Source organism: Heloderma suspectum, chromosome 3 (assembly GCF_057233095.1).
Source record: "Heloderma suspectum isolate Gila_16-S chromosome 3, 16-S_ref, whole genome shotgun sequence".
Classification (NCBI taxonomy): Eukaryota; Metazoa; Chordata; class Lepidosauria; order Squamata; family Helodermatidae; genus Heloderma; species Heloderma suspectum.
This window is the reverse complement of record NC_139460.1, coordinates 51726190-51749265: the sequence shown is the minus strand read 5'-3', so window position 1 is coordinate 51749265 and position 23076 is coordinate 51726190. Positions and strand designations below refer to the sequence as shown.

General features: G+C 43.6%; 1 protein-coding gene and 1 long non-coding RNA gene across 5 annotated transcripts in view; both read right to left on the bottom strand.

Annotated features, from left to right (window-relative positions):
- The window catches only part of LOC146349682 (uncharacterized), a 455574-nt gene that overhangs the window by 344334 nt on the left and 88164 nt on the right, over positions 1 to 23076 (bottom strand). The gene's annotated exons all lie outside the window — the stretch shown is intronic.
- NFKBIZ (NFKB inhibitor zeta) overlaps positions 9246 to 23076 on the bottom strand; it is a 41399-nt gene continuing 27568 nt past the window's right edge. Inside the window, exons 1-12 of one of the 4 annotated variants that reach the window (XM_084843205.1) lie at positions 22684 to 23035; positions 19416 to 19561; positions 17652 to 17688; positions 17442 to 17545; positions 16567 to 17327; positions 16110 to 16215; positions 15669 to 15815; positions 14729 to 14792; positions 13767 to 13936; positions 12183 to 12293; positions 11879 to 12046; positions 9246 to 11356 (exon numbers count right to left, since the gene is read on the bottom strand). In XM_084843205.1, coding sequence (XP_084699331.1) covers positions 11303 to 11356; positions 11879 to 12046; positions 12183 to 12293; positions 13767 to 13936; positions 14729 to 14792; positions 15669 to 15815; positions 16110 to 16215; positions 16567 to 17327; positions 17442 to 17545; positions 17652 to 17688; positions 19416 to 19561; positions 22684 to 22936 — 2121 coding nt within the window. In that variant the 5' untranslated portion in view covers positions 22937 to 23035 and the 3' untranslated portion in view covers positions 9246 to 11302. Of the gene's footprint in view, positions 11357 to 11878; positions 12047 to 12182; positions 12294 to 13766; positions 13937 to 14728; positions 14793 to 15668; positions 15816 to 16109; positions 16216 to 16566; positions 17328 to 17441; positions 17549 to 17651; positions 17689 to 19415; positions 19562 to 22683; positions 23036 to 23076 lie in introns of those variants that run through there. The other 3 variants (XM_084843206.1, XM_084843207.1, XM_084843208.1) reach the window with 3 other exon arrangements.

Genomic DNA, 23076 nt, shown 5'->3' with positions numbered 1-23076 from the left:
ACAGAATAAGTGCCACAACCAAGAAAGCCCTGTCACGTGTCTCCAGCAGCTGCACCTCAGATGGCGGTGGGATAGGGATGTCAGAGAAATCCACAATGGAATCAAATGAGTTCAGCTTCCTGTGAATCCAACCCATGGATTCTGCAGCGGACTGGCTTTTCCCGAGTTGCATGGATTATGCAGACGTGGGGACTGGTTTTTTTTACCTTCTGGAATTTTATGCAAATTTAGTCATAGAAAAATATGTAAAATTACAAAAACAATGGCCAAGAAAGTGCATTTCCCCCATAGGGTAAAGAATGAAGATGTGCATTTTGAGGAGATTTGCACATTTTGAGGGAAATTTGCACATTTTAGGGAAATTTGCACATTTATGCAAGTGTGACGTTGTGCGAGTGTGAACTTGCGCAAATGCAGGAATTTGCAGGGGAAATCCTGATTCCATCAATGAGCAGACGCCAGAACGAAAGGCATCTGACAATCCATGAAACACATAGAATGGATTTTACAAAAGCCTAATCTGGGACATGTAAAAGGACCTAAAATTCGGGCAGCATTGCATGGGTGGAGACAGTCCTGTAGGTTTCTTGGTCATAAGATATTTACAGTGCAATCCTATTCATGTCTACTCTGAAATAAGTCCTGTTGAATTCAGTGGGCTTCCTCCCAGGTAAGGAGGTATAGTATTCCAGCCTTAGGGCATTCAAAGTAATGCTCAGCACTCTGAATTGCATCAGAAAACAAATGGGCAGTGAACACAACAGAGGGGTTGCACCATCACACACTCCAAAGAGCTCTAGCCCCAGTAAGCAGTCTAGCTGCAGCATTCAGCACTAGCCGCAGTTTCTGGACAGTTTTCAGAGGCGGACCCACATTCAGTGCTAGCCACATTAAAGATGCTGGCAGTGGGATTGAGGGTTAGGGTGTACCTCATACAGCCAAAAAAAAAAAAGAGAAAGGGTTACTTAAGGTGTATTGGACCCCTGCTCATTTCCTGGGTGTAGCCACCACCGATAATTGGTGGAGGTGTGGATCCTTAGGACCACATCTAACTCACCTGAGCACATCTAACTCACCCTTAGGGGTGTATGAATTACTTACCCCATTCCGGTCTGGGGCATCCACGGAGGGGGGGAGGCAATCCGTCCCTCCCCCCGGAATCCTCCCCGACCAGCTCCGCTCCGCCGCAAGTCCGCGGAGCTGCCGGCTGGACCTGCCCACAGCCGGACTTCCGTTCACTGCCGGGCTGTGGCTGCCATTTGCGTCCCTGCATTAGCCATGATAGGCTACGTATATATTTACATAGCCTATCACGGCAAAGAGCAGGGACGCAAATGGCGGCTCTTTTCGTGATAGGCTACATAAATATATACGTAGCCTATCACGGCTAATGCAGGGATGCAAATGGCATAGCAGCCGCCATTTGTGTCCCTGCATTAGCCATGATAGGCTACGTATATATTTACGTAGCCTATCTTGGTAAAAGGCAGGGACGCAAATGGTGTAGTGGCCACCATTTGCGTCCCTGCTCTTTGCTGTGTTAGGCTACGCAGGGATGCAAATGGTGGCCACAGACCAGGGCAGCCATTCGCAGACGCAGACCAGGGGCAGCAGACTGACTGGATGGCCGACACCAGGTAGGGTCCGTCCCAGGACAATTTCACGAGGTGGTGGAGGGGATTGCTCCGTTTGGCCACGGACTCCGGGGGCTGGAGTCCATGGCGGAATGCTCTAACATCCCTACTCCCAATGGTGGCCCCCTTTTGGGCTATAGTTTGTACTAAAATTAACATGATACTCAACACCTCTTAAATGTCAGGGGATCCGCGGCATATTTGGTTTCAGCTCCAGCTGACGGGAACTGCGGTCATAGCCAGCAGACATGGCTAATGAGATTTTTAGTTGCCAAAGGTGTGGTCCTCAGGCACTGGAAGTCTACACCCACAGCAAGCCATGAGAGGCAGGTCAAATAAATGCTAACACAAGCAGCTTCAGAGTGGTTGGCATATATGAGGCGAGGCAATTTTGGAAAAGGTGACAGTGTTCATGGTAGATTCTTGGTGCTGTACACAGACTTGAAGCCACTTGGACCACGCCAGAGGGAAATGTCAATTGTGTGAATTTTAGCTATAACTCGGGAGTGTTTTGTAGGATGTATGTTTTCAATACATATACATTTTCTTTATTATTTGTTTAATTATTTAATTCTATTTTTGTATATACACTTTAAATTTTTTTAAAAATATATCAGTGGGGATCTAGATACAGCCACCACTGGGTAATAGCTACCACCTGTACCCAGAGGGAGAGGGGAAATAGGGATTGTTTGTTTATGTATACAATCCACACACACAAAATTCAATAAAATTTAAATGGCAGACAAAATCCAATCTCCATGTAAGGAAGGCAGAGGAGTACATGGCCAAGTCTGACTCCCTGCAAAATGGATGCAAACACACACTAACCGAAGCTGGATGAAAGGATAATTGGCCACTGTTGCCACCTGAGGATCTGATCTGGTAGAAAACTGTGGCCCTGCTCCTTCAGCGGGAGTGCGGTTCTGTTCAGGACAGGCTGAACCCCTACGGCTGAGTCAGCAGGCACTTCAGTTTTGTCTGTTCGATGTATTCATCCATATCCAGTCCATTAAAAATGTCAGACACGGATGCTGAGTTGAGCTGTCAGAGTTTTCTGTGTAGCCCCAGACCTCCACTCATCGTCCCCATACACCTGTGTGCTCTCTCCCCTTCCAGTTCGCCTTCCATCCTCAGTGATTTTGGTGTCTTGCCTGTAGGGATGGCGGAGAATTCTGCCACGGACTCCGGAGGGGCTGGATTCTTAGGTGGCAGCACGGACCACCCCACCCCGCCACCCTGTGAAGTCCAACCTGGCCGGCTCCTACCTGGCACCGCCAGGTCCGGCCAGGTCCATCCGCAGCCGGTCTTCGGATGCAAATGCTATCCTGCCTAGCAGATGCCATTTGCGTCCCTTCCCCATACCGTGATAGGCTACGTAAATCTTTACGTAGCCTATCACGGTAAAGACCAGGGACTCAAATGGTGTGCGCTACGCCATTTGCGTCCCTTTCCCTTACCGTGATAGGCTATGTAAGATTTACATAGCCTATCACGGTAAGGGGAAGGGACACAAATGGCGTCCGCTAGGCCGGTCACCATTTGCGCCCGAAGACTGGCCACGGCCGGAGGTCTGGCTGCGGCCGGCCCCAGTGGGCAGGTCTGCGGACTTGCCGTGGAGCGGAGCTGGCCGGGGAGGATTCTGGGGGGGGAGGACCGGATTGCCTCCCCCCCCATAGACCCCCCAGCAGACTCCAGGTAAGGGGGTTTCGTACACCCCTACTTGCCTGCAGTCCCCTCTAGCCTGAAGGCACTGCTGCTGAATGCCAGGTCGGCTACTCAGAAAGGTAACATCATTTCTGAGTTTATAGCTGAAGAACATGCCAACCTGGCTTGTGTTACTGAAACCTGGTTGGATGAACAGGGAGGAGTCAGTCTCTCCCAAATGTGTCCGCCAAGCTTTCTTGTGCAGCACAAAGCTCGACTAGAGGGGTGGGGAGGGGGGGTAGCCTCGGTCTATAGGGATTCTATCCCCTTGGTCAGTTGCCCTATCCAACAGTCAGCTGGTTTTGAGTGTCTGTCCCTGATGTTGGGCACCTGAGACAGGATAGGGATTCTGTTGGTGTACCGCCCACCCTGCTGCCCAACTAGGGGTACACGAAAGTCACTTACCTGGTCTCGCAGCTTTTCGCGGTGGGGGGGAGGCGCTTCACTGCTCCCTCCGCGAAGTTCAGGCCGGGGGGGGGGGGGGGCTTCCCGCCTCGCCCGGCTGAAATTCAGGCCGGGGAGGAGGCGCCTCGCCTCGCCCAGCCGCGAAATTAAAAGTTTTTTTTAAAAAACGCCCCCGTGATAGGCTACGTGACGATTAACGTAGCCTATCACGGCTGACTTTGCAAATCTAGCCGTGATAGGCTACGTTAATCGTCACGTAGCCTATCACGGGGGCGTTTTTTTTTTTTCTTTTATTGGAATGGCGGCGGCGGCAGCCGGTCGAAAGACCGGCTGCCACTCCCGCCCCGGACGAAGACCTGACGAACCGCCGGCCGGACCTGCCACCGGGAGGGACATTCGCCAAAGGTAAGTCCCGTCCCGGGGGGGTGTGGAGAATTTCTCCCTGAAACTTGTTGGGGGGTCGAACACGTTGGCGCTCGGTCCCCCAAAGTTTCGGGGAGAAATTCTCCGCCATCCCTATGCCCAACAGTCTCCCTGCCTGAGCTGACTGAGGTGATCTCGAGCGTGATGTTGAGGACCTGAAAGCTTATGGTCTTGGGGGACTTTAATATTCATGCTGAGGCTACTTTGTCAGGAGCGGCTCAGGATTTCATGGCCGCCATGTCAACCATGGGCCTGTCTCAAATAACAGCGTGCCCAACACATGTGGCAGGACACACTTTGGACCTGGTTTTCTGTGCTAGATTGGGAGAAAATGATCTGCAGGTGCGGGAGCCAGTGGTGACTCCTTTGGCATGGACAGATCATTATCTGATCAGTTTTGACCTTCAGGCCACCTGTAACCTCCACAGGGGTGGGGGACCAATTTTGATGGTCCGCCCCTGGAGACTGATGAATCCAGATGAAGTTTTGAGGTCTCTTGGGGATTTTCCTGCAGGCTTAGGCGGCGGTCCTGCCAAGGTCCTGGTCACTGCTTGGAATGAGATGACCCGGGCTATTGATATCATCGCTCCCAAACGTCCTCGACCTAGTCATAGAACTGTGTCAGCTCCTTAGTATTCTGAGTAGGGATGGCGGAGAATTGCGCCATGGATCACAATGAGGCCGAATGCACTGGCATTTGGCCCCCTGAAACCCATGGCTGAATGGCCTCCCACCCCCCGCCACCCCGCAGAATCCCCCCGGGATGAAGCTTACCTGGGGCGGATGCGGCAGCAGCTCCAGTGGTGGCTGCGGCGGCAGCGGATGCGGCAGTGGCTCCGGCAGTGGCAGCTGGTCTCTTAGCCAGCTGCTGCGGCCGCAAATGGCAGCCATCATAGAGGCTGCCATTTGCGTCCTTCCATGCTGCCGTGATAGGCTATGTAAGTATTTACGTAGCCTATCATGGCAAAGAGCAGGGGTGCAAACAGCAGCCGCTATGCCGTTTGCGCCCCTGCTCTTTGCTGTGATAGACTACGTAAGTATTTACGTAGCCTATCACAGTAAAAGTAGCCACGCAAATGGCGTAGTGGCCGCCATTTGCGTAGCTGCCTTTACCGTGATAGGCTACATAAATACTTATGTAGCCTATCACGGCAGCCTGGAAGGAGGCAAATGGCGGCTGCTACGACAGCCACCATTTGCAGCCACAGCAGCCCAGCCGCGGCCGGAACTCCAGCTGCGGCTGGCCCCGGCTGGCGGTTCTGCAGACCTGCCGCAGAGCGGAGCTGGCTGGGGAGGATTTCAGGGGGAGGGACGGAGCGCCTCCCCCCCACTGTGGATGCCCCAGCGCGGAACCAGGTAGGTGTTTCGTACATCACTAATTCTGAGGAGCTGAGGGTGATGAAACGACTGTGTTGACAATTAGAGCGCAAATGGCAGAAGACCTGGAACAAATATGATCGAACACAGGTAAGAATCCATTTGCAATCTTATTCTGATGGCGGTGAAGAAATCATACTTCTCCACCACCATTGCATCTGCTCGGTGTCATCCAGTGGAGCTCTTTCATGTGTTTAAAGGCCTCTTGGGCGTAGGCCTTGGAACACGAGAACTTGAACCCTCAAAGGACTGCTGTGAACAATTTACCAGACACTTTGCAGATAAAATCACTCGTATTCGTGCTGACTTGGATGACATTGTTTTGACAGAGTCTGATATGGATGGGACTGGTGCACCATCTAGTCATGTTATGGATACCTTTTGGCTTGTGCAACCTGAGAATGTGGACAAATTGCTTGGAGGACTGAGGCCTACTACTTGCGCTTTAGATCCTTGCCCATCCTGGCTTGTGAAATCTGCCGGAGGTGGGCTGGATATCTGGACCTCAGAGGGACAGCAAGGTCCCCACCGCTTTGAAAGAAGCTGTGGTGAGACCCTTGCTGAAGAAAACAAATTTAGATCCCATCGTCCCAGATAATTACCGCCCTGTGTCAAATTTGCCATTTTGGGGCAAGGTGCTGGAGTGTGTGGTGGCCTCACAACTCCAAGCAGTTTTGGATGAAACTGATTATTTAGATCCATTCCAATCAGGTTTCAGGCCTGGTTCTGGGGTGGAAACAGCCTTGGTCACCCTGGTTGATGACTTTTGCCGGGGAATGGATGAGGGGAGTGCTACCCTGTTGGTTCTTCTGGACCTGTCAGTGGCTTTCAATACCATCGACCATGGTATCCTTCTGCATCATTTATCTTGAGAGGCACAGTTTTAAAGTGGTTCCAGTCCTTTCCAGAGGAGCGGTCTCAGAAGGTGGTGCTGGGGGATTTCTGTTCCACCCCATGGCCATTAGCCTGTGGGGTGCCACAAGGTTCTATCTTGTCCCCCATGCTTTTTAACATCTACATGAAACCGCTGGGGGAAGTCATCAGGAGGTTTGGGCTGAATACCATCAGTATGCGGATGATACTCAGCTCTACCTCTCGTTTCCATCTGCACATCCCAGGGAGGCTGTGGAACTCTTGAACCAGTGTCTGGAGGCTGTTTTGGGATGGATGAGGGTGAACAAGCTGAAACTTAATCCAGACAAGATGGAGGTACTGTGGGTTGGGAAACCAACTACTTCGGATGGAGGTTTACAACTGGCCTTAGATGGGGTTGCACTCCCCCTGAAAGACCAAGTGCGCAGTCTGGGAGTCCTCCTGGACTCTGAGCTAACTGGGGAAGCTCAGGTGGCCGCGGTGTCCAGGAATGCTTTTTACCAGCTTGGGCTGGTATGCCAACTGCGCCCCTTCTGGAGAGGACAGGCCTTGCCTCAGTTATCCGCGCACTAGTCACGTCCAGGCTGGACTACTGCAATGCACTATACATGGGGCTGCCTTTGAAGACAGTTCAGAAACTTCAGCTTGTGCAGAATGCGGCCGCCTGAGTATTGGTGGGGGCGAGGTGATTCGATCATATAACGCCTATACTGCGCCAGCTGCACTGGTTACCACTGCGTTTCCGAGCCCAATTCAAAGTGCTGGTTCTGGCCTTTAAAGCCTTAAACGGTTTGGGACCAAGTTACTTGTAGGACCGCCTACATCCATATCAGCCTGCCTGCACTTTAAGTTCAGAAAGAGAGGCCCTTCTCATTTGCCCACCCGAGAGCAGTCAGGTGGGTGAACACGCGTTAGAGGGCCTTCTCTGCAGTGGCCCCACACCTTTGGAACAAGCTGCCATCAGAGGTCCACCATGCTCCATCATTGAAGACTTTTAAGAAGGCTTTGAAAACATATTATTTTACCTTGGCCTTCTATTGATATGACTGCTACTGTTGCTGCTTCCTGCACATCGTTGTTGGTTTTATTGTTGGTTTTAATTGTTGTTTTAATTGCTGGCTTTTATTGTTTTTATGTTTTTAACACATAATATTTTAACTATTTTTATGTATTTTATTGTTGTAAGCCGCCTTGGGAAGGCTTCTGCCCTGAACGGCAGCCAAGAAATATTTTTAAATAAATAAATACGCAGACGCGCGCGCACACACACCCACACAGAGTTTGGGATTAAAATTTTGCCTTCATACCCTTGGCGACAGGTTTCATTGGGTTACCTTCACTGTACTTTTGAGAATAGTATTTACTGCCAGTCCTGCCCACATATTAAAACTGGACTCAGGTTTCCATCTGAATTCAAGGTATACCCTGCTCTTTCAGTCTAATCTATTGCTCACAAAGCTACTATTATAATAAACTCATAGAAAGATCTGTCTCTAATGTTTTGCATTTATCATATTTGTATGTCTTCCTTCTCTTCCTGCACAACTTCAAATGCATGGATAGGAGGAGAGGTACCATCAGAAAGCTGAGATGGAGGGAAAGATCAGATTGCTTTTGGGGACATGAAACCTTTTCCTTAGGAATACATCTGCCAAAATGCCTTTCCCCTAATTAAAAACATTTCTTAACTTGGGAGTCAAGTTAAAATCTTTTTTCTTTAAAACTTTTTTTTTTAACTGGGAAACTGGCAAGTTGCAAAGCAAAGTGCTGTTCCCCAGCACCATCTTTATTTGGGTTCAAAAGAGTGTTTTGGAGCTCAGCCCCGTCCCCACCACTGCCTTGTACTTAGGTTCTTAGACAAGTTACTTTTATTTTAGTCTCACCAGTTTGCCTTCTAGGAGATAAGTGTTTCATGACCAGCCATGCCCACCATGGCAGCCATTTAATGAATGGGCAAGCCCTCCCCATCATGGCAGCCATTTTGTGAGAGCACCCACAACACTCAAAATTCTAAATGGGCCTAATGATCCCAAAAAAAGTATAGCAAGGCAGAGACCATCTTAAATATTTCACATCTGAAACTCTTAGGGGGCAGGAGACCTGAATGTTGATTCTAGACACTGATTTTCATCTTTCAGTCCAAAGAGACAAGGGAACTAGGCATTTCTCAAGTGATAAAGCAAATATATGTTTGTCTGTCCAGTCATCTGGACTATCATCTGGACTCCCATATGGCAATGCTAGGACAGGTGGCTCAAGTAGGCTGTTCATCAAGAAGCTATCAAAATCTTTTGTCCATAAAACATTTTTGGATATACCAACTTACCCTCAAGATAGTCAACGCTTGGCAGTCCAAAAGTAAAAAAACCATGTTAAGATAATCATGAATTCTGTACAAACAGAAACATGGTTTGAATCATGCAAATTGAACAAATTTGCATATATTTACTAATTTTGCATAACTTGCCCTGCTAATTATTGGAAGTGGCAAAAATGTACGTATGTACTGGAACTCTGCCCTCTGGCTATTGGATATCATGCTTAGTAACCTGTGACTCTAAGGTTTTGCAAAGCACCATCTATATATTTTCAATGCTCGAGGACAAGAAATGTGGCTTTTAAAGGGGAAATGAAAAAAAGAAAGCCATGATTCTCAGGATGTGAAGCTCTGTACCAATTCCAAACTATGTGTTCACAGAATAAGACAAACTGTGTTATTAAACGGAGTAAGAGAAGACAGTTATTATGTCATAAAGTCTAGAACCTTAGGTGTGAACCCTTACAGAAGGACATCAAAACAGCAATTAGTCAATTATACACCAATGTTATTGATTAAAATAACTTTATTCCAAATATTGCATTTGAAATTTCAAGAATAAGCACTGCTTTAATATTTGCAGCTACAGTTTCTCCAGTTACTTGTCTACAAGACATACTTGGTCAAACAATATGATCAGATGGAATTATGAAAAATAATATGTGATGCAGGATAGTCGTTCAGAAAAAAGTAAATGTGCAGTGGACTAAACCTAAAAACAAGCTGTGTAATTCTGAAAACGATTACTACATAAAATTATTTAATATATTTTATTTACAATCTTTGAAGTACAACTAAAAATTTGGCACACACAAAAATAATTACTACCATTCTTAAAATATTAATATTTGTCTCCCTACTATACCTATAAGGTAAAACAATACAATAGAACTAAATTTTACAAAGCCCTGAGATGTACTTGTTTTGATTCAAGAATAGAGAATCAATTCAGAAGAATATAAGAACAGAGACCCTGCTGGATCAGACTAAGGGTCCATATAGTTCCACATCCTGCCATCAGCCAGATGCCATTATGAAACCTGCAAGTCTCCCCCCAGCCCCAGCATTCAAAGGCATATTGCTTCTGGAATTGGACACTCCATACGTTACTCATGACTAATAGCCACTGACAAACCAGTCCTCCATTAATTCCTCTAATACCCCTTTAAAGCCATCTAAGCCAGTAGTCATCAGCACATACTGTGGCACTGAATTTCTTAAGTTTATTATGCATTGTATGAAGACATTTCTGAATGTACTACCAGCTGATTTCACCCCCACCCCCAAATCTATTTTGGGAGAAGGAGAACATTTCTCTATCCACTTTCTCCACACCAAACATAATTTTATAAATCTCTTATCATTTCCCCCCCACCCCATAGTCATCTTTTTCCCCTCAACTACAAAGCCCCAAATGCGTTAGTGGAGGCTTCCCCAACCAGGTGCCCTCCAGATTTTATTTATTTATATTTTAGTTATTCATTACATTTCTGCACCACTGGACTCTTAAGACTCTCATCACCCCAGGCAGCATGGGCAATGGACAGGAATGCTGGGAGTTGTAGGTAACTACACTAAGGCTGCTTTAGCACAGGGTGGATGCTCCAACTGCCACCTAATCCAGCAAGAAGTGCAATCTGGGGTTGAGACTGCACTGCCCCCCTATCTTTACATCTGTCTGCTAAACTAGGAACTTGGAAACATGTGAAGGGAGATTATTAAACTAGCTGGAAACTCTATCTTATGGTGTAAACCTCCAATGCTATTCCAAAAAAAATATAAAAGCAATAATTTGAGTTACTTTAAAAGGAATAAACACAAGTTCAAAATTATTTTTATATGGTTTTATGAAATGGCACTGTGGCTTATGAAAACTGCAGATGGAAAATGTTCCCTTCCTAAACTAGTTTGCTAAGTGTGCCTCACAAAAATCAGCCCCTTCAACACGAACATCTAAACACCATTAAATACTTGTAAAAACTTAATTGAATTCTACACAGAATTCACAAATTTAAAAGTTTAAAATTACTAGGTCCTTTATCAAGCTTCAACAAATCAACAAATTCAATTCAAAAATTACAAAGTAACCAATAGAACTATATAAAACAAAATTTTAAAAAACTATGATATAAACGTTTACTAGTAAAATGTTAGCATTCTTTAAAAGCTTATGTTTCATATCATAAACAGCTCTAAAGTGTTTTAAGTTTTCTCTTACAATTGTTCATGCTTGTTGTTATGCTACTGTTTTAAGTCAGTAGCAGTGCAATCCTATAGATTTGAATGGGGCTTACCCCCAGGTAGGTTTGTACAGTACTGAAGTCTAAGTCAGCTCTTTTGTTTTAACTGCTGAATTGAGCAGCTCAGACTGATGCAGAATACCTGGGTATGAAACATGCCCATCTGTTCAGAAGAATTGTCATTAACCCACTATATAATAGTGAACAAAATATTTTTGTTTCATAGAAACAACTAGCATTTGCCTCCACTGGACAAATGGTCTATTTACAGTTACGTTCAGGCTGCCTAACTGACAGCGAGTGTAGGTCATTGGTACTCATGGAGCTTAATAGACTGATGATCTCTGCGGAACTGTCTTCCCTTTCAAGATCCGTCTTATCTGAAAAACAAAAGCGAAGCAGCAAGGTATCAATGCCCAGTCATTCTGACATTATAAAAATACACTGCAATTTCTAAGTACAACTACTAAGACCTAAATCCCACTGAAATCAGTGGGACTTAATTCAATCTAACCAATAGAACCACATTAGAGAGGACCACAATTGATACCCCTAAAGCAAGTGTCCCTTTATAAAAGGGCCCAGATTTCAAACTAATATCGATTTACAGATAATGAAACCTACTCTTCTACAAAAAGGTATCTGAACTGAACATTTCCCTGCTGTATTGTAGTTTCATTAACTGTAGTCCAAGAAGAAAGAAGAAAATAGCCAACAATATTAGAATTGCTAGTTGGTTTTCCATAAAGGTTATTAATAGATCTATTTCTCACTTTCCTAATAATATAAGAAATGGAAGCCTGATTGTATTCTCTCTAGAGAAAGAAGGACAAAGGGGCGGAGATGAAATTGCTTCCTGCTCCACTTCAAAAACAAGATCTTGAGTCTTTTAGGTCTCTTACCTCAACTCCTACAGGGCCATCAGGAACCAGGTGAACTGGCTGCTCATTTTCCAAGTTCCTGACACTTGGATCAGCTCCTTTTCGCATCAGCAAGCGCACTGCGTCCAGCTGAGTCACCCGATGTTGTAAGCTGGCAGCTACATGAAGTGCTGTATTGCCATTGTAAGCCTGGTCAAGGCAAGACAGAAACACCATTATGATTATTTTCAGAAAGGGGACAGGGTGATTTCTTCCTGGAAGCAGGCGCACCCTGAGCTAGACAGAGTATTTCATGCTACTGCCTCTTGGCTTAACGTTCACATACCTTGGCATTGATAAAAGAAAGGCAAGTTGGCAATTCTAAAAACAGACGAAGGAGTTCCACATTTGCTTCTTCAGCTGCTAAGTGAAGGGCTGAACGGCCACTTTTACGATCCTGTCCACACACAAAAAAGGCCAGTTAATTTTGCACACTGAACATTTAAGCACTGCACAGTGCAAGAATACACAAACTCAGTAATTTTACATGAAAACACTAAATGCTCTACATAATTTATTTTATTTATGCACACAACTAGTAAGTGCAATTGTTTTCATTTTACAGGCATGAGGAGTCTGAGAGATAGCAACTTCTAGGGCTACTCAATAATTCAAGGCTGGGGTGGGATTTGAAGGGTTCAACCTAGATCTCCTCCTATCCAAGTCAAACAGTGTTATCTGTTTGGACAGAATGGCTCTGAAATAATTAAAGCAAAAGGAATTCAAGCTATGACTCTCAAGAAAACCACACAGTCAGCCTACTCCTGCATTTATTAATATTTGCACAATCCAGCAAGAGTCATCCATGACTATGTCTCAGTGAAACAGTAGGACACAGCACAATTGAAATGCTTAGAATTGCCACCTCAATTGCACTTTAGTTCTATTGATTTCATTGGGATTTAGTCTTAACTAACTTCTGCTAGATTGGGCCCAAACACACTGAAATCTAAGAAGGCCACATCAGAAAAAAAGATTTAAAATACTTTTAAAAGATGTAATATACTCCTTAAGTTGAGGCAAATGAGTCTGTTCACTTGATAACAACGTTGCAGTAGTTGTTAGCCCAAGATGTAACCGAGTTGAAAAGATACATGCTGAAGATTCAGGAGCAAGAAAAAATCTGTTGTGCCTCAACATACTTAGTCTAGATTATGCATATTGTCTTCAGTGAGACTATCCTGACATACAAAGATATTACTGCTACCTTGAAGACTATTCCAAAGCCAATGAGACAGTCCTCATAGGAGTTAGTGTGCTTTAGTAAAAAAACAAAACAAAATGGACATTACCAGGAAATTAAAAGAATCTGCAACTGTATCTTAGGAAACGTAAGCTTCCTCTGCAGCTATTTCAGGGGTTGGATTCGGATTTACACAGGATCAACTGTCCTGACAGAAGTGGACTTCCCTGCTCACTCCTTCCCACAGCAGCCCCTCCAGCCCCATGAAAATGGTACAAAGTGTCAGGAGACACTGCTGAATGGAGTGAGCTGTTTTGTGGGGGTAAGGGGGTGGGTGGAGGGACCTTCCAAAATTGGAGATCTTTCTCTTGCAGTAAGTAGATCCTGGATCCAACCCCAGATATTTAGCTCAAGTCAATATTTTCTAATACATGTATTTACATATAAAGATTTCTTGAACATCTACATACCCAGGAACCATTAAAATGTACAAAGTGGAACACAGATATCATTTGCAGACAGATCCATGTATGCTGGAACTTAGAAAACAGCCATCTCTATCGAGGAGATGAGTATGTTACCATTTCACATATTATGTTTACATCTCCAGGTCTGTAGATGTGCAAGTAATTCATACATTTACAAATAGTTGCAAAACAGTACAATGTAAATCCTTGTGTTACTTACTCTGGCTTCAACAGAGGCCCCCATCTGGATAAGAAATTTGATTGTGTCTGCCAATCTCTTGCTTTTCAACCTTAGTTCCTGGACCTCAGGAGTGTGAGGTGAGTGCTGGCTCTGTAGGTCATGTACCACAGCATTATGGACCACTACTGCACAGTGCAATGCTGTCAAACCTAAAATGAAACACACCCGTGAGCAAAACAAAACCTGTTTTGGTTGCCCGTCTTCTCCAGCAACTGACTCGGAAACATTAGTCATCTCGATACCAATATCTAGATTTCAGCTGCTTTTTGTTTGCAATCCAAACCCTTAAAGGTGTTTTAACCTGTTCTTCTGTTCTCTACGTGTACAGTAAAGAAAGAACTATTTTTTAAGTTGCTTGGCAATTCAGTGATGTAAAATTAAACATATGTCATGTTCACCACCTAAGCTTGTATTTTTTGATAAGCCTTTCAATGTATAGAATCACTAACAAGAATATAGTCCCAGTCAATATCCAGATACAGCTACTACAAAGGGAGAGAAGAGTAAAGTTCTCAGTAGTCTTAATAGTTGTTTATTATGATTTCTCTTTTTGCTATTTGCTCTCTTGACTGTGGCACACCAGTTTTTATGACCTAAATTACATAGGACAGTAATTCTGCAAGTACCATGTTCAGCTGCCTTGGATTTCCAGTGCAGTAGACCAAGTCCTGATTTATATATTCGTGAACTACAGGGCATCTAGTATAGGATATAACGTGAACCAGTATTTTACAATCTCAATGGATTTAGGAAAAAGTCCTTGTCACCTTGCCCTGTTTCAAATGTAGCTACATTTTTTCTGTTTAAAAGTGGATGTCATTAACAATAGTACAACATTTTTGTTAAACAGCATGTCAAATGCAAAAGTCTAAGAACTAGCATGTTTTAATTAGGCTTTTTTGCCTGGCCTAACACAGGGTTAAGGGCTACTGGTTGCTCACCATCATAATTAGTTGCCTCCAAATCTACATATTGATTGCTTATAATGACTCCTTTCTGGATTGCCTGCAGAAGAGAAATGAGAAAACATTAATGCCATCCAACTCTACACAACAGTAAATGAAACCTGAATGCTTCTAATCAAATGAACTCTTCTCCATGAAGGGTTATGCCATTATAAAGTTGTTACTCTTTAAGGTGCCACAAAAGCCATTTTGTTGTTTTTGAAAAATCCACAGTATCAAGACCCAAGATTATTCACTCAGTAATACCACTTCTATGTTAAAATCATGCCAGTGCCTTCAAAACATCTGCTTGTGGTTCATAGCCCTGTAGTGTATTAGAACTAAGATTCACGGGGGGGGGGGGGGGGATCCTGACTTTTTAATAATGTTTTGAAAGAGAGCAATTTTCTTTAGCAAGACCCAAGTCTTTCTTAGCATTCCACAGAAACACTTACCTCCAGTTAAACTGCCCTATTGCTCTTACTTGCTCAATTTCCCTACCTTTGGGTTGGGGATAAAACTGTGCTACAGGAGGATACACATTGCATTATCACTCACCCCGTTACTTATGGTAAGTAATAACCTTTAGGTATCCAGATACACCCCTCCTGCAGGGGGCGGGATGAGGAGGAATTGGCTGTCCTGTGTTTTCACATGGGGGGTGTGTGTGTGTGTGAGAGAGAGGGAGAGACAGACAGACAGACAGGGGCTACAGCTCCTAACACGTAATGGGCTACTAGCCCCTGAGCACTTAGCACTGAGCAGGCTGCTACATTACTATTAGTACTACAGTCTCAAGTACTTTGGGAAACATTACAGCGAAGTATAATATTTGGAATCTTTAATTTACAAGAACCAGTTTCAGCATACACCACTACATGTCCGTGTGTCAGGAGAAAGGTAGAAGAAATGGCTTAGGAATTTGCCCAGAACCCACCTGGAGGACCTGCGCATGGCCTTTTTCAGCGCACACGTGCAATGGCGTCCTACCCCAGCAATCTGTAGTATTTACTTGTGCCCCAAGGCTAACCAGGTCCTGTACAATAAGATGCTGATTTGCAGCCACAGCCACCTGCAGGGCGCTCTGTAATAATGAAAAGCAGATGTATTGGTTATCTAACTCTTACGAGGAAATAACAATAAAAAGCTATCTAACTATACTAAGGATTTCCAATCGGGTACAACCGTTTCAGAGTTCATCTCTTTAAGGGCTTCACCTTAGCCTTAGACTTCTGCAGTAGCTCACAGTTACATATTAGCCTGCATGCTAACTTTCAAAGTTAATATTAACAGGCATTCCAGGACGCTTTGTGTAAGTCCTGGAAATGTGCAGTATTCAAGGGCATACAGAGGGAGATTCTTATGCTGAGAGCATCACCTGGCCATTGTGTTCTTTAATATCCAGCATGTGCAGAGCTGCCATCTTTCTTGCCAACACATAGGAAACTGCCCGTCGTCCCTGGGCAACTGCAATGTGGAGAAACCTTTGGGGAATAAACAACGTTTGTTTTTCTCTTTAATATTCAAAAAGCACACACATTTAAGGCAGTGTGAAAATGCTGAAAAAACACCAACCCAAAACCAACCTGGGGAACATGCAGACTACAAGGGCTACCATATGTAGTTACATCATCCAATGCACTCTTCTATTTTATCATATTTACATGTGCAGTCACAGAAGTCTGCATGACATAGACTTTTAATGCACTAGTGTGTTCTTCATTCAACAAAATGAATGACATTCTCAAGATGCACACACTACTAATGAGAAAGGATTTTAATTGCTGATACATCATCTGCATTCTAGCAGCAATTAACATGTGGATAATACTCACGTGTCACCATCAGAGTCTTTGGCAAGGATTTGATCTTGAGAGATGTTGGCCAGTTTGTTTTCCTCCTGCTCCACTTGCCACTGGAAAAACGATTTGCCCAGCTGTGATGTATTTGCAGCAATACCCTGATGTCGCACAGAGATATTTGAAGTAGCCTGCGGTAAGCCATGCTCCTCAAGGCTACTGCCCATATTATTAGGTAGCTGGCTTAAATTCTGCGGGTGGCTACTGACATCAGTTTGCTGATGACCACCCGGCAGTGGCTGAGCGAGGGGAGCTGAGATGTTGTCTGCCCTTTCTGAATCACTTAAGAGAGAAGCAAAGCTTTGATACTGCAGATCTTGGCTTTCAAAAACATTCTGTTGATAGTCAGAGGACTGGCTGCTTGCAGAGTGTGGCCTGTATTCCACAAGTGAATTCTGACTATAATGCTGTGACAAATCTTGGGTTTGTGTGGGAGAAAACTGGTAATTCTGACGCAATTCCAGCATTTGTGAGGGGCTGCTCCCATGAAATGCTTGGTACTTTTGAGGAGGTGAGAAAGCCTGTGCACCAGCAATCTCTTGATATTGTTCCCTTGGAGAGTTAGAATTAGCCACGGTGTGAAGCCAGCTAACTTGCACTGTGTTCAGAGAAACTGGACTTGATTCATTCTTAATATTGATAATATTCTGCAGCATATCACAACTGCCATCTTGTTTGGGCTCATTCATATGGGCATCTTCCATGTTATCCATTGACGTTGGTGTCTGAGGAGGTGTCTGCAAGAGAGAATATGCACATTTTGAAACTGAACTGATCACATCCTGTCAGGCAGGTGAGAAAATATATTTCATTGTGCGCAATGAATATAAAAATACTATTAAAATATCTACCAAGAGGTGAGGTTGGAAAGTAGCTGTTCTTTTGTAATAGGGCCCATCAGAAAGAGATTCATGAGATTTTCTTTTCCGACTATGAGTTAATATGTTCTTCAACTCTACTGAAAGAAAAAGAAAATGCTAAATTTCCACAGCACAGTAGTTTTCATGAATTCTAAATACAAACATAGAGTACTTCGGAGGGGTGGGGAATTAAAGCTGTACCTGTGTATGGGTCATAATTCAGTAATCCTCCCTGTGCCTGTTAAAATAAAAAAGTTGAAGTTATTTATAATAGAGTGAAAGAACTATCTCTATTCCTTAAATCAATGTTGAGGACAGAGGAACCAGTCACTTTTTCTAATGTTAATGTAAATTAAGCATAGTGTTTTAGAACTAAATAGAAATATAAAGAAAACTTAGTACATTCTACAAGCTTTTAGAAACTTTTCTAGAGAAACTAATCAATTCAACTTCATTACAGCTTTTTGAACACATTTATTCTGCTTCATCCAAACAAAACCAAGCAAACTTACTGGGATTTCCATCCTGTCATTTTTCACTACTCTACCTCTTTCAGCAGAATTGCCTTTACATCTTATTCATGCAACTACTTATTCGCCAATAAATAGAAGGGAATTATAGGAATGAAATAAAGATGCTCGTAAAACCCGCTAATTCTAAAAACTACAGCACCACCAGGTACATGCTTAAGACAGTACACAGAATTGGAGTGACAGCGGAGCACCCTATGTTTAGGAAAACACTGCTACTTTCTCCCAAGCATTATCTTATATACGAATCAGTTGGTTCCCCATGAACACAGTTCACAGAGAAAAATAAAATCTACCAAAAGTTTAACTTAATTAACTGTGTTTATTGAAACATTCAAAGTGTAGATGTTTCTAATTCCTTCATGATTTGTTTACAGGCTGGAGTTTACTGGTATATCATTGTACTTTGGCCTGCACCTGCATTTATTTTAGAAACTATTTTGTCTTCATATTTCATTTTGCTCCATTTTGCAATTAATTATGTTTTTAATCATACTTGGCATTTTTATATTAAAAATAAAACTTTATAGTACATTGTTATAGAAGATAGCCTCATTCTTTTAAAAAAAAAAAAAGGTTTATGGACACAAATAAACTCCCAACTCTGAATTATAGTGAAAACCATTGTTATTCATGGAATCTGTGTGTCAACAGTTTTCCAATGAAATGTGTTTCATGAGAATTGGTCAATGGGAAGGCAGTCAAAAGGGATGACCAACTAACTCCCAACTTTGAATTATAAGATCGTGCACTTGTTCTAAGTGACAATACATATGTAGCAAAACAGCACCATACACACACAAGAGGGATATATCAGGTGGCTTGTGGGTGAACCCCAAGTCTTGCAAAGGAAGAACCCTAAGGTCAGAGTACCCCAAATAAGTCCAGTGAGGACTGAGCATGCTAAGTGGCAACAGAACACTGCATGTCTGTTGGCAGGGGGATGGAAAACTGAGGAGTGGGGGGAGTGAAATGGAGAATCCTGAAAAAGAGCATGGCTGTTTGTCCAGAACTCTGAACAAGTTTTATAAAACTGTAAAGAGACATTGTCCCTTCACTTTTTGGTAAAATACAGAATGGATGATATTTTCAAACATAAGTTTTAGATCAGACTAAAGCTCTATCTAGTAGAACATTCAGCCACCAACACTAACTACACAGATCAAATGCAGGGCTTGTTGGTGTTATATCCCATTCCATTTTTAGCTATCACTCACAACTCATATCCACTGACAAATCTGGAGTCAACAAACTTGTCTATTCCATTTTTCAAAGCCATGCAAGCTAGTTGCCATTGCCAAATCTTGCTATAATGAATTCTGTACATTAACTACGCACTGTATAAAGTTGCATGCGACTGGTATTTCCAAAGAAGAGACATTCAGCCATTTTTAAATCAGAATAAAACATGTTTAAAGAAAAAACAATTAATCACCTGCACCTTTAATTCATCTGCACTATGATCTGAGGACATCTGTTTGCTGTTTCTAAGGTGCAGCAACAGTTCTTTCACAGAATTTTTCACACGAACACCTTGGAAAGGTCCTCTTTGTTGCTTTCCTCCCCCCATATGTTGCTCAACTGTTGAGACAAGCAAAAAACAAAATCAAATATTGACACAATCCATTAAACAGGAGATTAAGTTCTGAAGAAAGACAATTATTTTAGCTAAGAGCTTATTTATTAAATTCATATACTGCCTTCCACTAAAAATAGCACTCAGTGTGACTAACAATATAATAAAGATAAAATAATAAAGTTATAATTAGAACATTAAAATTCATAAATAGCTAATGAGCTATAGGTAATTATTTGGCTGATAAACTAATTACATAAAACCTCACTACCAAGTATTCCAGAAGAACAAATATATTTATCAACCTCACTCTCACAAACCTCCATCCACCTCTCTCTCTCATTTTCCAGTAAGATGAATAGGGAAATGCCAATCCTATATAAGAAATATTAGCATTAACATGTCTTCATGTGAATGGATTTTCAGAATTACTTGTGCCTGTCACTTCCATAATGGAACTGCTTGTCCAAAATCAGAAAATGTTCAACCAAAATGATGAACTACAAAAATTACATTTATTCAATTATGTCATCATCTGTTTAAACACAACCCATTTTGAAGGTTAAAAACCAGAAGTGAAAAGAGGAAACAATTCATGACAGTCCAACAGAGAAGTGACTTCATTTTAAAAAGTACAAAAACCCTCAAGTTGTATACAGAGAATCACTGCAGTTCAAACACACACACACATACACACACAAACACACACACACACACACACACACACACACACCAGTTCCCTTGAAGTTGGAATTTCTGCCTAATTTTTTCCCCCCAGTTTTAGGTGAATGATTTCCTCTTTACAGGTTTTAGTGGGATCCCAAAAACAATGCCTACTTAAAGAAACCATTGTCTTGAATTAAATGGTCTTGAAGGATACTATTTAAGATAGCAAATACTGCTGCAAAGAGACACATTTTTTAAAGATCTTCCTTAAAAAAATGTAGGTAAGTGATTAAACCAAAAAAAAAAAACCCAACCCAACCTAAATCAATATTACAGGCAAATGTTTTATAGAAAATACAAGCCAATGAGAAATCAAAAATATAGGACAATAACAGCTGGTTTAGGATTATATACCCAATTGGGCAGGGAAATAAAATTAACACACATGCTTAATCTCATGAAGATACACTACAGATATTGTTATGCTACCTTTTAATATAATTTCTGATTGAAACACAAAATCATGACTCAGTGGAATCAACAAATATCTCCCTTTCTTCAAATCCAAACAACATTCTGGCTAGTAAAAACATATGGAAGAAAACTCAGCATGAAAGCATTGTAGAAACTTATTTCATTCTCCTCAGTACAAAACATCCATGAACTTTCTAAAAGCAACTGAGCTTTCTCAACTGAAGAAGAAGAAGAGGCATGGAGCAGTTAAAGAGAAATGTTGCTACAGACTTAAATGTGAAAATTGCATCAACATGCTAATTACAAAAGAGATAACATTCAAATGACTCATTACATAAAAGGTATCCCACTGATTGTTCTTTTCCAGTTGTACTAACAATTTATAGTTCATCTTTCCATATTAAAAGGGCAGTATTATTTTTCAAATTGATTTGCATAGGACATTATTTGCTTGCACCGTTCTCCTTAAACAGGAAATTTAATCTTCAGATATTTCCACCACACAAACATACAAATGCCAGAGCAAACAAGAATCGTGCAAGTTCCACTTCCTGTAAATGCACAAATCAATATAATTTACACAAGACTAATTCCATGCAGGGGATGGTTGGGGTGTCCCTGAAGTTACCTTAGACTTATATTAATTGTTCCTGCTGTGGTATCTTTCTGCTCATATGCTGTCAAACTCCAGCTAATGCTCAAGTATATTTGAATTTTAAATTAACTTATTTAACTGCCATAATTGCAATTTTTCAGTTTCCCTGCTGTGCACCTGGAGAAGGAAACACACTCACTTCCACGATATTCAAAATCCTTTCACAGATAACACAGAGGAAATATGCGTTGCAACTTGAGATCGGACACTCAAGACACCTTTGGAATTGCATCTATCACACAGAAAGTCCACAGTGTTTATTATGCATAGTGCTCTGCACCATGCAGCCAAGTATGCTTTCAAAGTAATTTTTGGCTAGACACATTTCCAGTAATGGCCCTTTCTCATGTTATTCCATCAGTTTCCCCGCATGTTTAGACACACCGAAATACATGTGCAAGCGCGTCACATACGGCAGCGTATATACAGGCTTCACTGTCTTTTTCAGACACCAAAGCACTTTCTATGTAGGCAAAGCATCCAACAAAGTGGCCCTCTCACAGCACCGAAAAACAGCCCTATACGAACATGGCAACCCGGAACAAGCACTTTGGGACTGCATACCTGGCAGCAGGACCAGCCCTATCCTAAGGCAGACAGGGGCAGCAATCTCAGGCAGCAGGTACTGGGGGGGGGATGTTGGTGCTGGGGGACAGAGCTGCATGCGCCATGCTCAGCGTGCCCTGCTGGTCTCAGGTGCGATGGATGCTGCTGCCCCGCCACCTCTGTTGAAGAGCCAACAGAGTCCAGAGTCGGGTCGGCTTCTTGCGAGACTTGACGGGAAGGGAGACACCATTTCGCCCTTTGCCTCAGGCAGCAAAATGTCTCGGGCTGACCCTGGCAGGCTGCGCCACGCAAAGTGTGCGCTTCTGGTTCGTTATTAAGTGCCTATTCAAAGCTACCCTTGTCAACAAGGCGGAGAGGAAGGCTGCGCTGTGACAGCCCAGGGAGGTTTAGCGATAAACCCTAATTTCTCTGCTTTCTTGGAGCCCATCCGGGCGATCAAAACTATCCAGGAGTGCGCCAGCAGTGACTTACTTCTCTTGTATCGCCCCTTGCCAAAATGGTAAAGGGGGCTATATTTGTTAACGAAGAGAGAGACAGACACATACAAGCACGCAGGCATACATATATACACGCACAGGAGCTAAAAAGTGGCGCCGGAGCGTCAGACCAAATGGTCTGCGGTTCATCCTCTAGACCCCCACCCCCACCCCGGCTCTCCTGGAAAAGCAGCAGTAGCAACTGCATCTTGGACCACCAGAAAAATCCCTCCGCCCAAGGCTTGTTCTGGGGCTGCGCCGAATTGGCCGCGCGATTAGGGCTGCGTACCTTCCCCGGCTGAGCGCGCGCTGCCCCGGGAACAGCGCCTCTTGGTGAAGTCGTCGCCGCTGCTGCTGTTGCCCCTGCCGTTGCTCGAGGGCTCCGAATCGGATCCCGGGGATCCCGGAGCGGAGTTTGTGGGCGAGCAGCTCCCCTCGCTGGAGTGGGGGGACGCTCCATAGAAAAAAGCCAAGTTAAACGGGCTGCTCATGGAGCCGCAGTCGCTATCCAGCTGCGCGTCTCGGCTACTGTCCACAATCATGGCTGGAGTCGCGCAGGGGCTGCGAGGCGCAGGAAGGGCGGCGGCGGCGGCTGAGCCAAGCGAGCAGCTTCAGCTCAGCAGACGGGAACGGAAGGGGCTGGGGGCGGAGGCGCGCACCGCGGCTATTATAGCGCCTTGGC